Source organism: Coregonus lavaretus (assembly GCF_964263955.1).
Source record: "Coregonus lavaretus genome assembly, chromosome: 25".
Classification (NCBI taxonomy): Eukaryota; Metazoa; Chordata; class Actinopteri; order Salmoniformes; family Salmonidae; genus Coregonus; species Coregonus lavaretus.
Genome location: NC_140012.1, coordinates 711,634 through 730,243, shown reverse-complemented (window position 1 = coordinate 730,243; position 18,610 = coordinate 711,634). Strand labels below are relative to the sequence as shown.

At 42.6% G+C, this 18,610-nt stretch overlaps 1 protein-coding gene across 1 annotated transcript in view; it reads left to right on the top strand.

Moving 5' to 3' along the window:
* Nucleotides 1-3,081, top strand: part of tdrd1 (tudor domain containing 1) — a gene marked incomplete at both ends in the record, with an annotated part of 123,204 nt that extends 120,123 nt beyond the window's left edge. Inside the window, one exon of the mRNA XM_084141431.1 lies at nucleotides 3,019-3,081. Within this exon, the coding sequence (XP_083997557.1) occupies nucleotides 3,019-3,081 (63 nt within the window). The remainder of the gene's footprint in view (nucleotides 1-3,018) is intronic.
* Nucleotides 3,082-18,610: the final 15,529 nt, after the last annotated feature.

Genomic DNA, 18,610 nt, shown 5'->3' with positions numbered 1-18,610 from the left:
GAGAGCCGGCAGTTTCATCATAGCGCTTGATGGTTTTTGCGACTGCACTTGAAGAAACTTCTTGAAATTTCCCGTATTGACTGACCTTCATGTCTTAAAGTAATGATGGACTGTCGTTTCTCTTTGCTTATTTGAGCTGTTGCCATAATATGGACTAAGGCTATCTTCTGTATACCCCCCTTAACTTGTCACAACACAACTGATTGGCTCAAACGCATTAAGAAGGAAAGAAATTCCACAAATAAACGTTTAAGACGGCACACTTGTTAATTGAAATGCATTCCAGGTGACTACCTCATGAAGCTGGTTGAGAGAATGCCAAGAGTGTGCAAAGCTGTCAAGGCAAGGGGTGGCTATTTGAAGAATCTCAAATATAAAATATATTTTGATTTGTTTAACACTTTTTTGGTTACTACATGATTCCATATGTGTTATTTCATAGTTTTGATGTCTTCACTATTATTCTACAATGTAAAAAATAGTAAAAATAAAGAAAAACCCTTGATTGAGTAGGTGTGTCCAAACTTTTGACTGGTATTGTATATGTGTATATACATAGTGCATTTGGAACGTATTCAGACCCCTTGACTTTTTCCACATTTTGTCACGTTACAGCCTTATTCTAAAATGGATTAAATAAAAAAAAAAGGTCCTCATCAATCTACACACAATACCCCATAATGACAAAGCGAAAACAGGTTTTTAGAAATTTTTGCAAATGTATTAAAGATAAAAAACAGATACCTTATTTACATTATTTTTTATTTACAGTATTCGGACCCTTTGCGATGAGACTTGAAATTGAGCTCAGGTGCATCCTGTTTCCATTGATCATCCTTGAGATGTTTCTACAACTTGATTGGAGCCCACCTGTGGTAAATTCAATTGATTGGACATGATTTGGAAAGGCACACACCTGTCTATATAAGGTCCCACAGTTGACAGTGCATGTCAGAGCAAAAACCAGGTCGAAGGAATTGTCCGCAGAGCCCCGAGACAGGATTGTGTCGAGGCACAGATCTGGGTAAGGGTACCAAAAGATATCTGCAGCATTGAAGGTCCCCAAGATCAGTGGCCTCCATCATTCTTAAATAGAAGAAGTTTGGAACCACCAAGACTCTTCCTAGAGCTTGCCGCAAGGCCAAACTGAGCTTTTTGTGCGTATGGAACATTTCTGTGATCTTTTATTTCAGCTCATGAAACATGGGATCAGCACTTTACATGTTACGTTTATATTTTTGTTCAGTATATACAGTGCATTCGGAAACTATTCAGATTGCAATAACCTTTTCCACATTTTGTTACGTTACAGCCTTATTCTAAACTGGATTAAATTGTTTTTTATACCTCATTAATCTAGACACAATACCCCATAATGACAAAGAAAAAACAGGTTTTTATAAATTTTTGCAAATAAAAAATAATACAAAATAATACTGAAATATCACATTTACATAAGTATTCAGAACCTTTACTCAGTACTTTGTTCAAGCACCTTTTGGAAACGATTACAGCCTCGAGTCTTCTTGGGTTTGACGCTACAAGCTTGGCACACCTGTATTTGGGGAGTTTCTCCCATTCTTCTCTGCAGATCCTCTCAAGCTCGGTCAGGTTGGATGGGGAGCGTCGCTGCACAACTATTTTCAGTTCTCTCCAGAGATGTTAGATCGGGTTGAAGTCCGGGCTCTGCCTGAGCCACTCAAGGACATTCAGAGACTTGTCCTGAAGCGCTCCTGCTTTGTCTTGGCTGTGTGCTTAGGGTCGTTATCCTGTTGTAAGGTGAACCTTCGCCCCAGTCTGAGGTCCTGAGCGCTCTGGAGCAGGTTTTCATCAAGGATCTCTTTGTACTTTGTTCCGTTCATCTTTCACTCGATCTTGACTAGTCTCTCAGTCCCTGCTGCTGAAAAACATCCCCACACCATGATGCTGCCACCACCATGCTTCACCGTAGGGATGCTGCCAGGTTTCCTTCAGACGTGATGCCTGGCATTCAGGCCAAAGAGTTCAATCTTGGTTTGATCAGACCAGAGAATCTTGTTTCTCATGGTCTGAGAGTCTTTAGGTGCCTTTTGGCAAACTCCAAGTGGGCTGTCACGTGCCTTTTACTGAGGTGTGGCTTCCATCTGGACACTCTACAATAAAGGCCTGATTGGTGGAGTGCTGCAGAGATGGTTGTCCTTCTGGAAGGTTCTCCCATCTCCACAGAGGAACTCTGGAGCTCTGTCAGAGTGACCACCTTCCCCAGATCTGTGCCTCGACACAATCCTGTCTCGGAGCTCTACGGAAAATTCCTTCGACCTCATGGCTTGGTTTTTGCTCTGACATGCACTGTCAACTGTGGGACCTTATATAGACGGGTATGTGCCATTCCAAATCATGTCCAATCAATTGAATTTACCACAGGTGGATCACTGCCATTTTGTCCACCTCCGTCCTAGACTGTTCCTAAATAAGTCTATTTCACACACTTATGTTGTGAGAATTTCGATACCACAAATAGTTTGTGTTATAAGCAGTTTTACGAGGACACCGAACAGTTAGCTGCCCATCTCATAATGGCCCATCGAAACTACACCTAAACTATATCGAAACTAATTAAACACACATATATGTAGCCTACGTTTGCCAAACAACTCAAGGGCTCTATATATCTCTATATCACTTTTTTTGTCGAATAACCGCTGTTATTCGCTGTTACACACATGAGCACTCGTGGCAGCATATAGCCTAGGCTACTAAGCACCGACTAGTTACATAAAACTTAAAATATGCTATTCTGCTCTTTTTAAATACATAGTCTTTGTTTCATGTTTCTTAAGACCTCCCTAAACGAAATGATAATGAGTTTCTTTGTGATGGTGTATATTAAATGGATTTATTAGACTGTTAAAATAGACACGCCAAGGGTGAGACATTGGCCTGAATCAGTATGCCTCGAGGCCCGGTGGTTCTAGTGTTAAGGACCATCTTCTGCCCAAAGTGTAGAACCAACATGTTTTGAACCCCTTTCTTTCACAGATTGACCAACTGGAAGAGCACATTCTCTTCCTCATGAAGCAAATAGGTGGATGGTCAAAGTGACTGTCATACACAACGAGTGCACAACTCTATGTTATAGGAATACGAATGAGTACATGTAGGTATTCAGTTTAAGTGATTATGCTTTGCAGTTCAGTTGGGATGTTCCCTCAAGGGTTTTTCGTGAATGTTGCATCTTGGCTGTGTGAAGTATTTACATGATGGATGTAATACAGTGGGGGAAAATAATATTTAGTCAGCCACCAATTGTGCAAGTTCTCCCACTTAAAAAGATGAGAGGCCTGTAATTTTCATCATAAGTACACGTCAACTATGGCAGACAAAATGAGGAAAAAAAATCCAGAAAATCCCATTGTAGGATTTTTTATGAATTTATTTGCAAATTATGGTGGAAAATAAGTATTTGGTCAATAACAAAAGTTTCTCAATACTTTGTTATATACCCTTTGTTGGCAATGACACAGGTCAAACGTTTTCTGTAAGTCTTCACAAGGTTTTCACACACTGTTGCTGGTATTTTTGCCCATTCCTCCATGCAGATCTCCTCTAGAGCAGTGATGTTTTGGGGCTGTCGCTGGGCAACACAGACTTTCAACTCCCTCCAAAGCTTTTCTATGGGGTTGAGATCTGGAGACTGGCTAGGCCACTCCAGGACCTTGAAATGCTTCTTACGAAGCCACTCCTTCGTTGCCCGGGCGGTGTGTTTGGGATCATTGTCATGCTGAAAGACCCAGCCACGTTTCATCTTCAATGCCCTTGCTGATGGAAGGAGGTTTTCACTCAAAATCTCACTATACATGGCCCCATTCATTCTTTCCTTTACACGGATCAGTCGTCCTGGTCCCTTTGCAGAAAAACAGCCCCAAAGCATGATGTTTCCACCCCCATGCTTCACAGTAGGTATGGTGTTCTTTGGATGCAACTCAGCATTCTTTGTCCTCCAAACACGACGAGTTGAGTTTTTACCAAAAAGTTATATTTTGGTTTCATCTGACCATATGACATTCTCCCAATCCTCTTCTGGATCATCCAAATGCACTCTAGCAATCTTCAGACGGGCCTGGACATGTACTGGCTTAAGCAGGGGGACACGTCTGGCACTGCAGGATTTGAGTCCCTGGCGGCGTAGTGTGTTACTGATGGTAGGCTTTGTTACTTTGGTCCCAGCTCTCTGCAGGTCATTCACTAGGTCCCCCCGTGTGGTTCTGGGATTTTTGCTCACCGTTCTTGTGATCTTGCGTGGAGCCCCAGATCGAGGGAGATTATCAGTGGTCTTGTATGTCTTCCATTTCCTAATAATTTCTCCCACGGTTGATTTCTTCAAACCAAGCTGCTTACCTATTGCAGATTCAGTCTTCCCAGCCTGGTGCAGGTCTACAATTTTGTTTCTGGTGTCCTTTGACAGCTCTTTGGTCTTGGCCATAGTGGAGTTTGGAGTGTGACTGTTTGAGGTTGTGGACAGGTGTCTTTTATACTGATAACACGTTCAAACAGGTGCCATTAATACAGGTAACGAGTGGAGGACAGAGGAGCCTCTTAAAGAAAAAGTTACAGGTCTGTGAGAGCCAGAAATCTTGCTTGTTTGTAGGTGACCAAATACTTATTTTCCACCATAATTTGCAAAGAAATTCATTAAAAATCCTACAATGTGATTTTCTGGAGAGAAAAAAATTATGAAATGATGAAAATTAAAGGCCTCTCTCATCTTTTTGAGTGGGAGAACTTGGTCCTCTGTAGCTCAGCTGGTAGAGCACGGCGCTTGTAACGCCAAGGTAGTGGGTTCGATCCCCAGGACCACCCATACACAAAAAAATAAATAAATGTATGCACGCATGACTGTAAGTCGCTTTGGATAATAGCGTCTGCTAAATGGCATATTATTATTATTATTATTATTAATATTATTATTATTAGAACTTGCACAATTGGTGGCTGACTAAATACTTTTTTCCCCCACTGTATGTTGGAACATGCTCTCTTTATCAGGACTTAGTTTTAAACTTTGGTTTAAAATTGCTAATCTAATTGTTTTAGCTATCGTTTAACTGAAATGTAATCATATTTTGCACTTTCTCATCAGAAACTGTTATTATTCTACTTTACAGAAGTAAGCAATCTTGGAAATGTTATTGTTTTGTGGCCAATGCATCAGCAATGTTAGGTACCATAGTCACAGCAACATTGCATGATTATGTGCCTTCTCATTTTTTTTATTTTTTTTATTTAACCTTTATTTAACTAGGCAAGTCAGTTAAGAACAAATTCTTATTTACAATGATGGCCTACACCGGCCAGTGTTCCACCATCTGTTGAAGAGGGATGGTTTCCCATTTACTTGTTTTAATTCAAGTTCAGTTTGGGATGTGGAATGGCTTTGTGACATTAAATGAAAACATTTACTTGAGTGGATTTCTTGATGGATAACCAAACAGCCAGGGCACTGACTACATGCTGATTAGAAATGTGTTTTAGTGCTTGATCTAAGATAAGATGAAGACAACAATATTTATTTTCCTATTTATGAAAAAACTTCACTAGATATTTGGGCCCTCATTTGCTCCTTGTAGATCTAATATTTTGTCAAATTATCAATGTTAATTTTATGAGTTGAAGCCCTTTAAAGGAGAATGTTACTATTTTTCAGCCTAATCTGTATTTTTTATGTTAATAGCATGTTATAAAAGGGTGAAGACACTTTTTTGGTGATTTCACTTGTTTTTGATAAACAGCCGCGATAGACTTTTCTCATTGCTCGTTGTGCAGTGTGCGGGCGTCCAAAAAGCATATCCAAAAACACCCAAATACGTCTTTTTAGAAACACACTCTCAGTATAGTGATGTAGGTCTTTAGATGTTGTACACATGCAATTGTGTCATTCCGAACTTTATCCACAACGTTATATTCCATTTTGTGTAAGTCGAGCGGTTTCCCGTACCAGCTTGTGCTGCTTCTCCGTGTAGCCCGCACAGCACAGCTGGTAGAAGAAACGGTAAGTAAGTACATTCATTTATTTGACACTTCTCAATATAAAAACTGACCTATACCCATACTGCAGTCAATTTAACATAACTAAAACTTTTAATAAAATTAGTAAGCTTTGGTTTTCAGATGTAAGAAAGTCCCTGTTTTTAGTTACATTTTAAATTTCTCGGTTTTAGTGGCTTTCAACTTTCTAAATCCACCCTGAATCCACCTTTCCAGTGCGATCAAGATTTTCCTGATTTTCGGCATCAAAACTATCCTAATCACTACCTTGTAGTTTTGAAAAACGCAACTACAACATTGAATGATCAAATTTTCAATTTTGAAATACCCAATTCTAAGATTGAATCCAATCCGATTTACGAAATCCGATCAAAGGTTTTAAGAAACTGGGCCCATGGGATGTTGAAGCGTGGGGCAAAACACTTTCCATGGCTGCCACAGTAGTTAATGTATGGCGGTTTCTGTCAAACTGTATTGCACACTTCTTGATTTATGATGGGGGTGTGTCCAGTGGTAATACAATTGCGTAATTCAAATACATAACAAGGTGGTTTCACCTGTGGTTGTAAACAGAGGGTTTGTGAGGGACTGATTTCGGGGGATAGAATTTGGGTAGGGGGGGTGTTCTCCAGTGGCTGTCGTTATGTTAATTGGACTCTATAAGTTGGCGTGAAATAGTTTTATGTGGGGGTTGTCTGTGAATGATGTATATTTATATAATATGTTGTAGCGTTAGGTAGAAACAGGCCCGGGGGTTGTGATTTACCACCACAGATGTCAAATCTGGGATTTCTGTAGAAGGGTATTTGTACTTACAAGGAGATTGTTAGACATAATAAACTTTTTTTGATTGCATTTGTGAGATCATTGAAGATCTCTTGAACATACCTCTATCCACTGATGCTGCAGACAACAGTTTTCAAGAAGTTACATTGGTGATGGAAAATGTCTTATGTTCAAAGACATACGTCATCACCTGGCGCCGACAAAGATGGCGGCCTCGCGACTAGCTCTTAGGAAACTTTGCGGTATTTTGTTTTTTTGTGTATTCTTTTTTACATTATTAGCTCAGAAAGTGTTTTGTATCATTACATACAGAAGGGAAAAACTCAACAGCGGTAACTCAACAGCATTACGACCAGGAATACGACTTTCCCAAAGCAGATCCTTTGTTTGCCCTCCCCAGGGCAATTGAACTGATTCCAGCGGCTGACCCAAAACATCGCCGACGAGGCACTCGGAGCGGCCTGCTGGTTCGACTTAGGAGGCTCGCACACCACCCACCAAGTATACTACTCGCTAATGTTCAGTCACTGGTTAACAAGGTCGACGAGCTCCGGGCAAGGATTTCTTTCCAGAGAGACATCAAGGCCTGTAACATACTTTGTTTCACGGAAACATGGCTCTCTGAGGATATTCTGTCAATCAGTCCAGCCAGATGGGTTCTCAGTTCATCGCGCAGACAGGAATAAATATCTCTCCGGGAAGCAGAAGGGTGGAGGTGTGTGTTTCATGATTAACGACTCTTGGTGTAATTGTAGTAACGTACAGGAACTAAAGTCCTTTTGTTCAACTGAACTCAAATATCTCACAATCAAATGTATTATCTCCCAAGATAATTTTCTTCCATTATAGTCACGGCCGTGTATATCCCCCCTCAAGCCGATACCACGACGGCCCTCAGAACTTCACTGGACTTTATGCAAACTGGAAACCACATATCGTGAGGCTCCATTTATTGTAGCCGGGATTTTAACCAAGCAAATTTGAGGACTAGGCTGCCGAAGTTCTATCATTTCTGTCACTATGACTGTTGTACTCGCGCTGCTAAAATCATCGACCATTGCTATTCGAACTACCGGGATGGTTATAAGGCCCTCCCCCGCCCTCCTTTCGGCAAATCTGACCACGACTCCATTTTGCTCCTCCCTTCCTATAGGCAGAAACTCAAACAGGAAGTACCCGTGCTAAGGACTATTCAACGCTGGTCTGACCAATCGGAATCCACGCTTCAAATTTTTTTTGATCACGTGGACTGGGATATGTTCCGGGTAGCTTGCGAAAATAATTTAGACGAATACACTGAAACGGTGACTGAGTTTATCAGGAAGTGTATAGGTGATGTTGTGCCCACTGTGACTATTAAAACCTACCCTAACCAGAAACCGGGTATAGATGGCAGCATTCACGCAAAACTGAAAGCGCGAACCACCGCATTTAACCATGGCAAGGTGACTGGGAATATGGCAGAATACAAACAGTGTAGCTACTCACTCCACAAGGCAATTAAACTGGCAAAACATCAGTATAGAGACAAAGTGGAGTCGCAATTCAACTGCTCAGACACAAGACGTATGTGGCAGGGTCTACAGACAATCACGGACTACAAAAAGAAAACCAGCCACGTCGCCAACACCGACGTCTCGCTTCCAGACAAGCTAAACACCTTCTTCGCCCGCTTTGAGGATAACACAGTGCCACCGACGAGGCCCACTACCAAGGACTGTGGCCTCTCCTTCTCCGTGGCCGACATCAGAAAGACATTTAAGCATGTTAACCCCCGCAAGGCTGCCGGCCCAAACGGCATCCATAGCCGCGTCCTCAGAGCATGCGCAGACCAGCTGGCTCTCCCTTTCCCAGTCTGCTGTTCCCACATGCTTCAAGATGACCACCATTGTTCCTGTACCCACCTCTGTCATCATGAAGCGCTTTGAGAGACTATTCAAGGATCATATAACCTCTACCTTAACTTTCACCTTAGACCCACTTCAATTTGCTTACCGCCCCAATAGATCCATAGACGATGCAATTGCCATCACACTGCACACTGCCCTATCCCATCTGGACAAGAGGAATACCTATGTAAGAATGCTGTTCATTGACTATAGCTCAGCATTCAATACCATAGTACCCTCCAAGCTCATCATTAAGCTCGAGGCCCTGGGTCTGAACCCCACCCTGTGCAACTGGGTCCTGAACTTCCTGACGAGCCCCTCCCAGGTGGTGAAGGTAGGAAACAACATCTCCACTTCGCTGATTCTCAACACTGGGGCCCCACAAGGGTGCGTGCTCAGCCCCCTCCTGTACTCCCTGTTCACCCATGACTGCGTGGCCAAGCACGCCTCCAACTCAATCATCAAGTTTGCAGACGACACAACAGTAGTAGGCTTGATTACCAACAATGACGAGACTGCGTACAGGGAGGAGGTGAGGGCTCATGGAGTGTGGTGCCAGGTAAATAACCTCTCACTCAACGTCAACAAAACAAAGGAGATGATCATGGACTTCAGGAAACAGCAGAGGGTGCACCCCCCTATTCACATCGACGGGACCGCAGTGGAGAAGGTGGAAAGCTTCAAGTTCCTTGGCGTACACATCACTGACAAACTGAAATTGTCCACCCACGCAGACAGTGTGGTGAAGAAGGCGCAACAGAGCCTCTTCAACTTCAGGAGGCTCACAAACTTTTACAGATGCACAATTGAGAGCATCCTGTCGGGCCCGCAACCGCAGGGCTCTCCAGAGGGTTGTGCGGTCTGCCGAACGTATTAACGGGGGCAAACTACCCGCCCTCCAAGACACCTACAGCACCCAATGTCACAGGAAGGCCAAAAAGATCATCAAGGACATCAACCACCCGAGGCACTGCCTGTTCACCCCGCTATCATCCGGAAGGCGAGGTCAGTACAGGTGCATCAAAGCTGGGACAGAGAAAATGAAAACCAGCTTCTACCTCAAGGCCATCAGACTGTTAAATAGCCATCACTAGCACATTAGAGGCTGCTGCTGCCTATTGAAATCACTGGCCACTTTAAGAAATGGAACACTAGTCACTTTAATCATGTTTACATATCTTTCACTACTCATCTCATACAGTTGAAGTCGGAAGTTTACATACACTTAGGATGGCGTCATTAAAACTAATTTTTCAACCACTCCACAAATTTCTCGTTAACAAACTATAGTTTTGGCAAATCGGTTAGGACATCTACTTTGTGCCTGACACAAGTAACTTTTCCAACAATTGTTTACAGACAGATTATTTCACTTTATTCACTGTATTACATTTCCAGTGGGTCAGAAGTTTACATACACTAAGTTGACTGTGCCTTTAAACTGCTTCGAAAAACTCCAGAAAATGATGTCATGGCTTTATAAACTTCTGATAGGCTAATTGACATCATTTGAGTCAATTGGAGGTGTACCAGTGGATGTATTTCAAGGCCTGCCTTCAAACGCAGTGCCTCTTTGCTTGACATCATGGAAAAATCTAAAGAAATTAGCCAAAACCTCAGAAAAGAAATTGTAGACCTCCACAAGTCTGGTTCATCCTTGGGAGCAATTTCCAAACGCCTGAAGGTACCACGTTCATCTGTACAAACAATAGTACGCAAGTATAAACACCATGGGACCACGCAGCCGTCATACCGCTCAGGAAGGAGTCGGAAGTTTACATACACCTTAGCCAAATACATTTAAACTGACATTTAATCCTAGTAAAAATTCCCTATCTTAGGTCAGTTAGGATCACCACTTTATTTTATGAATTTAAAATGTCAGAATAATAGTAGAGTGATTTATTTCAGCTTTTATTTCTTCATAACATTCCCAGTGGGTCAGAAGTTTACATACACTCAATTAGTATTTGGTAGCATTGCCTTTAAATTGTTTAACTTGGGTCAAACGTTTTTGGGTAGCCTACTACAAGCTTCCCGTAATAAGTTGGGTGAATTTTGGCCCATTCCTCCTGACAGAGCTGGAGTAACTGAGTCAGGTTTGTAGGCCTCCTTGCTCGCACACGCTTTTTCAGTTCTGCCCACACATTTTCTATAGAATTGAGGTCAGGGCCTTGTGATGGCCACTCCAATAACTTGACTTTGTTGTCCTTAAGCCATTTTGCCACAACATTGGAAGTATGCTTGGGGTCATTGTCCATTTGGAAGACCCATTTGCGACCAAGCTTTAACTTCCTGACTGATGTCTTGAGATGTTGCTTCAATATATCCACATAATTTTCTTTCCTCATGATGCCATCTATTTTGTGAAGTGCACCAGTCCCTCCTGCAGCAAAGCACCCCCACAGCATGAGGCTGCCACCCCCGTGCTTCACGGTTGGGATGGTGTTCTTCGGCTTTCAAGCGCTTTTTCTTCCAAACAGAAAGATGGTCATTATGGCCAAACAGTTTTATTATTGTTTCATCAGACCAGAGGACTTTTCTCCAAAAAGTACGATCTTTGTCCCCATGTGCAGTTGCAAACCGTAGTTTGGCTTTTTTATGGCGGTTTTGGAGCAGTGGCTTCTTCCTTGCTGACCGGCCTTTCAGGTTATGTCGATATAGGACTTGTTTTACTGTGGATATAGATACGTTTGTACCTGTCTCCTCCAGCATCTTCACAAGGTCCTTTGCTGTTGTACTGGGACTGATTTGCTCTTTTCGCCCTAAAGTACGTTCATCTCTAGGAGACAGAACGCGTCTCCTTCCTGAGCGGTATGATGGCTGTGTGGTCCCATGGTGTTTATATTTGCATACTATTGTTTGTACAGATGAACGTGGTACCTTCAGGCATTTCGAAATTGCTCCCAAGGATGAACCAGACTTGTGGAGGTCTACAATTGTTTTCTGAGGTCTTGGCTGATTTCATTTGATTTTCCCATGATGTCAAGCAAAGAGGCACCGAGTTTGAAGGTAGGCTTTGAAATACATCCACAGGTACACCTCCAATTGACTCAAATGATGTCAATTAGCCTATCAGAATCTTCTAAAGCCATGACATCATTTTCTGGAATTTTCCAAGCTGTTTAAAGGCACAGTCTACTTAGTGTATGTAAACTTCTGACCCACTGGAATTGTGATAGTGAATTATAAGTGAAATAATCTGTCTGTAAACAATTGTTGGAAAATTACTTGTCATGCACAAAGTAGATGTCCTAACCGACTTGCCAAAACTATAGCTTGTTAACAAGAAATGTGTGTATGTAAACTTCCGACTTCCAACTGTAAGTGACAAATACAATTTGATTAGATTTGAAGCTTATGTTAGGAACTCAGTCCTGCCAGTGATCTATTGAATGTTAATTCGTACATTGTTCCCTGTAAACCATCAAGTGAATAGATCACTTACTCCCAACAGAGGTGTGGGGGAACGTTTGAGAGGAAATGGTATGGGTTGGTTGTGTCTTTTCACTCACGGTATACAGTAGATAACCCCTCCAAACCAAGGTTAAATCTGCATAAAAATTGTTGATTCACTGTTACCTCAACATCAAAGACACGCCTCTCTAGACCCCAGTAGATGTAGGGCGGTTTGCGTCAAACTCTACTTAACACCTCGCGAGTGTTAATTAAAATAGGTAACCAAGTGGTCGTCTTGTATTGTATGGAAGCACTTTTGATGTAGGTTTTGTGTGTGCGCCATTAGACTTTGGTAAGTTGAAGCACTCAAGGCTGAGAGGATGAATCCAATTTGAAAGGGTTGTCCTGTGATCAGACCAACCAGTTTGAAACACCCAACAAACATCAGCTAATATCCAGGTGTCTGTGTTGGAAGTGAAGGGGGGGGTGTATGTGTAGGGTTAAGACATCGTCATTGCTCCCTTTTCTAAAATGTTTTATTAATATCCAGAGATGTGAAATTGAAACTATGCCCATAGTGGTTAATTTATTTAGAACCAGAGAACGGGTGATTCAAGCAGTACCAAATATGATTATGTTTAAAAGTAAGGTGGGGTAACAAGAACAGAGCTTTTAACAGGAGACAAGTTCTTCAGCACAAGTAGTTGCTTGTTTACCTGTAAAAACTGAAATAATCACCCCAATTCTTATGATGGGTTGTAATGTATAGAAAGTAGCCTGTTTAATAAATAAAAAAATGTACAAAATGTAATAAGATATTTATGTAAAATCTCTGATTCTGTCTGCCGTGTGGCAATTTGTTTGGGTGTTTGTCTGTTTATATCATATGAGGTTAGGTTTAGTGTAGCTTAACATCTCACAGCATGAAGTAATTGGTCATTTATTTTGAGAGTAGCTTCCCCTTACACTGACTGTTTTTATTTATATACAGTACCAGTCAAAAGTTTCTTCAAAGTAGCCACATATGCTGAGCATTTGTTGGCTGCTTTTCCTTCACTCTGCGGTCCAACTCATCCCAAACCATCTCAATTGGGTTAAGGTCAGGTGATTGTGGAGGCCAGGTCATCTGATGCAGCACTCAATCACTCTCCTTGGTCAAATAGCCCTTACACAGCCTGGAGGTGTGTGTTGGGTCATTGTCCTGTTGAAAAACAAATGATAGTCCCACTAAGCCCAAACCAGATGGGATGGCGTATCGCTGCAGAATGCTTTGGTAGCCATGCTGGTTAAGTGTGCCTTGAATTCTAAATAAATCACAGAGCGTGTCACCAGCAAAGCACCCCCACAGCATCACCTCCTCCATGCTTTACGGTGGGAACCACACATGCGGAGGTCATCCGTTCACCTACTCTGCGTCTCACAAAATCTCAAATTTGGACTCATCAGACCATAGGACAGATTTCCACCGGTCTAATGTCCATTGCTCGTGTTTCTTGGCCCAAGCAAGTCTCTTCTTATTATTGGTGTCCTTTAGTAGTGGTTTCTTTGCAGCAATTCGACGATGAAGGCCTGATTCACGCAGTCTCCTCTGAACAGTTGATGTTGATGTGCCCTTTGCACACAGCCAAGACAATGCAGGTCTGTTTCTACCTAACGCTACAACATATTATATAAATATACAGCAATCACAGACAACCCCCACACAAAACTACACTGCTCAAAAAAATAGAGGGAACACTAAAATAACACATCCTAGATCTGAATGAATGAAATAATCTTATGAAATACTTTTTTCTTTACATAGTTGAATGTGCTGACAACAAAATCACGCAAAAATTATCAATGGAAATCAAATGTATCAACCCACAGAGGTCTGGATTTGGAGTCAAACTCAAAATTAAAGTGGAAAACCACTCTACAGGCTGATCCAACTTTGATGTAATGTCCTTAAAACAAGTCAAAATGAGGCTCAGTAGTGTGTGTGTGGCCTCCACGTGCCTGTATGACCTCCCTACAACGCCTGGGCATGCTCCTGATGAGGTGGCGGATGGTCTCCTGAGGGATCTCCTCCCAGACCTGGACTAAAGCATCCGCCAACTCCTGGACAGTCTGTGGTGCAACGTGGCGTTGGTGGATGGAGCGAGACATGATGTCCCAGATGTGCTCAATTGGATTCAGGTCTGGGGAACGGGCGGGCCAGTCCATAGCATCAATGCCTTCCTCTTGCAGGAACTGCTGACACACTCCAGCCACATGAGGTCTAGCATTGTCTTGCATTAGGAGGAACCCAGGGCCAACCGCACCAGCATATGGTCTCACAAGGGGTCTGAGGATCTCATCTCGGTACCTAATGGCAGTCAGGCTACCTCTGGCGAGCACATGGAGGGCTGTGCGGCCCCCCAAATAAATGCCACCCCACACCATGACTGACCCACCGCCAAACCGGTCATGCTGGAGGATGTTGTAGGCAGCAGAATGTTCTCCATGGCGTCTCCAGACTCTGTCACGTCTGTCACGTGCTCAGTGTGAACCTGCTTTCATCTGTGAAGAGCACAGGGCGCCAGTGGCGAATATGCCAATCTTGGTGTTCTCTGGCAAATGCCAAACGTCCTGCACGGTGTTGGGCTGTAAGCACAACCCCCACCTGTGGACGTCGGGCCCTCATACCACCCTCATGGAGTCTGTTTCTGACCGTTTGAGCAGACACATGCACATTTGTGGCCTGCTGGAGGTCATTTTGCAGGGCTCTGGCAGTGCTCCTCCTGCTCCTCCTTGCACAAGGGCGGAGGTAGCGGTCCTGCTGCTGGGTTGTTGCCCTCCTACGACCTCCACCACGTCTCCTGATGTACTGGCCTGTCTCCTGGTAGCGCCTCCATGCTCTGGACACTACGCTGACAGACACAGCAAACCTTCTTGCCACAGCTCGCATTGATGTGCCATCCTGGATGAGCTGCACTACCTGAGCCACTTGTGTGGGTTGTAGACTCCGTCTCATGCTACCACTAGAGTGAAAGCACCGCCAGCATTCAAAAGTGACCAAAACATCAGCCAGGAAGCATAGGAACTGAGAAGTGGTCTGTGGTCACCACCTGCAGAACCACTCCTTTATTGGGGGTGTCTTGCTAATTGCCTATAATTTCCACCTGTTGTCTATTCCATTTGCACAACAGCATGTGAAATGTATTGTCAATCAGTGTTGCTTCCTAAGTGGACAGTTTGATTTCACAGAAGTGTGATTGACTTGGAGTTACATTGTGTTGTTTAAGTATTCCCTCTATTTTTTTTAAAGCAGTATATTTCACGTCAATTTATAGAGTCTTAATTAACGTAACTACAGCCACAGGTGAACACCCCCCACCCCCCAAATTCCAACCCCCGAAATCAGTCCCTTAGAAACCCTTTGTTTACAACCATGGGTGAAACCACCTGGTTATGTATTTTAATTACCCAATTCTATTCCCACCAGACACGGCCCCATCATAAATCAAGAGGTGTGCAATACAGTTTGACACAAACCGCCCTACATTAACTTCTTGCCACTACTAAAAAGTTGATCTGTCTCAACTCAACTTTTTAAGTCACTCCAACAATGATTTTGAGGTAAATGTATATAATTTTTGTAATATATGTTATATATGTAATCTAATGAAATTAGATCTATAAATGTGTTTATATATACCAGTAGTGGAGCCTTAAAATGATAAATAATCCACTGGTTTAGAACGATTGTAATCCGCTTTTAGCTCAGCTGGTAGAGCACGGCGCTTGTAACGCCAAGGTAGTGGGTTCGATTCCCGGGACCACCCACACACAAAAAAAAATGTATGCACGCATGACTGTAAGTCGCTTTGGATAAAAGCGTCTGCTAAATGGCATATTATTATATTATTATTATTATTATTATTATATTATTATTATTATATTATTATTATGTTAACAAAGTACACTGAACATAAATATAAACGCAACCATTTCAAAGATTTTACTGAGTTACAGTGCATTCAAAAAGTATTCAGACCCCTTCCCTTTTTCCACATTTCTTTATGGTACAACCTTATTCTAAAATGGATTAAATACAAAATAATCCTCATCAGTTGTGGTCAAAAGTTTTGAGAATGACACAAGTATTGGTCTTCACAAAGTTTGCTGCTTCAGTGTTTTTAGATATTTTTGTCAGATGTTACTATGGTATACTGAAGTATAATTACAAGCATTCCATAAGTGTCAAAGACTTTTATTGACAATTACATTAAGTTTATGCAAAGAGTCAATATTTGCAGTGTTGACAATAATTTTTCAAGACCTCTGCAATCCGCCCTGGCATGCTGTCAATTAACTTCTGGGCCACATCCTGACTGATGGGAGCCCATTCTTGCATAATCAATGCTTGGAGTTTGTCAGAATTTGTGGGGTTTTGTTTGTCCACCCGCCTCTTGAGGATTGACCACAAGTTCTCAATGAGATTAAGGTCTGGGGAGTTTCCTGGCCATGGACCCAAAATGTCAATGTTTTGTTCCCTGAGCCACTTAGTTATCACTTTTGCCTTATGGCAAGGTGCTCCATCATGCTGGAAAAGGCATTGTTCGTCACCAAACTTTTATTGGATGGTTGGGAGAAGTTGCTCTCGGAGGATGTGTTGGTACCATTCTTTATTCATGGCTGTGTTCTTAGGCAAAATTGTGAGTGAGCCCACTCCCTTGGCTGAGACGCAACCTCACACATGAATGGTCTCAGGATGCTTTACTGTTGGCATGACACAGGACTGATGGTAGCGCTCACCTTGTCTTCTCCTAACAAGCTTTTTTCCGGATGCCCCAAACAATCGGAAAGGGGATTCATCAGAGAAAATGACTTTACCCCAGTCCTCAGCAGTCCAATTCCTGTACCTTTTGCAGAATATCAGTCTGTCCCTGATGTTTTTCCTGGAGAGAAGTGGCTTCCTCGCTGCCCTTCTTGACACCAGGCCATCCTCCAAAAGTCTTCGCCTCACTGTGCGTGCAGATGCACTCACACCTGCCTGCTGCCATTGCTGAGCAAGCTCTGCACTGGTGGTGCCCCGATCCCACAGCTGAATCAACTTTAGGAGACGGTCCTGGCGCTTGCAGGACATTCCTGGGCGCCCTGAAGCCTTCTTAACAACAATTGAACCTTTCTCCTTGAAGTTCTTGGTGATCTGATAAATGGTTGATTTAGGTGCAATCTTACTAGCAGCAATATCCTTGCCTGTGAAGCCCTTTTTGTGCAAAGCAATGATGACGGCACCCGTTTCCTTGCAGGTCACTATGGTTAACAGAGGAAGAACAATGATTTCAAGCACCACCCTCCTTTTAAAGCTTCCAGTCTGTTATTTTAACTCAATCAGCATGACAGAGTGATCTCCAGCCTTGTCCTCGTCAACACTCTCACCTGTGTTAACGAGAGAATCACTGACATGATTTCAGCTGGTCCTTTTGTGGCAGGGCTGAAATGCAGTAGAAATGTTTTTTTGGGGATTAAGTTCATTTTCATGGCAAAGAGGGACTTTGCAATTAATTGCAATTCATCTGATCACTCTTCATGACATTCTGGAGTATATGCAAATTGCCATCATCAAAACTGAGGCAGCAGACTTCGTGAAAATTAATATTTGTGTCATTCTCAAAACTTTTGACCACGACTGAACACACAATACCCCATAATGACAATGCAAAAACAGGTTTTTAGAAATGTTTGGATATTTATAAAAAATTATAAACAGAAATACCTTATTGGTGACCGACTGGCTCAATTCGGTGTTATGTAGCAAAATTTGAAATTGTTTTTTTTACATTGGATAAAAGTAGAGACTCAGAGCTAGAAAATGATATCATACACTACAGTTGAGGAACAATGGGAAAGTAATTCTGCTTTGAAAGTTGATAAACTTGTAACCCCACTTTTGATGAAATGTCCCTTGAATGTTTTGGTCAAACTACTGGAGAGCTATTCTTTGTCTACACCCATTCAGCATTGTTCACACCTTCTTAAGCCTTAGCCCCAACCATCTCTTTAAGGATTCACATGCGAGGCCATGTACTAAACCACCAAAGACTAAAGGCTGGTTTATACTACGGGTGTGTTCGTAAATTCAATCTGGAGTGCCAGAGTGCGCTCAGAGTACGCTCTGGGCGTTCCTAACCTCAGAGCGTTGTCAGATTGTCCGTAAGTAAATTCAGAGCGTTTCGCCATGGCATTGTTCAGAGCGCACACTGGAAGCTCTGGCCGAGAAGTAGGGTTGATCCGAGCGTTCTGACCTAACAACAGCAGTCAACCACCCAAGCTAACTGACTAATGTTGGCTAGCTTGCTAGCTACTTCCAGACACAAATGAGAGAACAGCTCACTCTGACCATTTTACTCACCCTAGCAGAGCTGGTTAGGCTGTTTATGTTATCCAGAGCGTTGGTGACTGTAACTCTAATGCTGGCAACAATTTAATTACGTTTTTTTGCCAAAGTTTACTGACACCTGCCATATTCAACGGGTGTTGCGCGT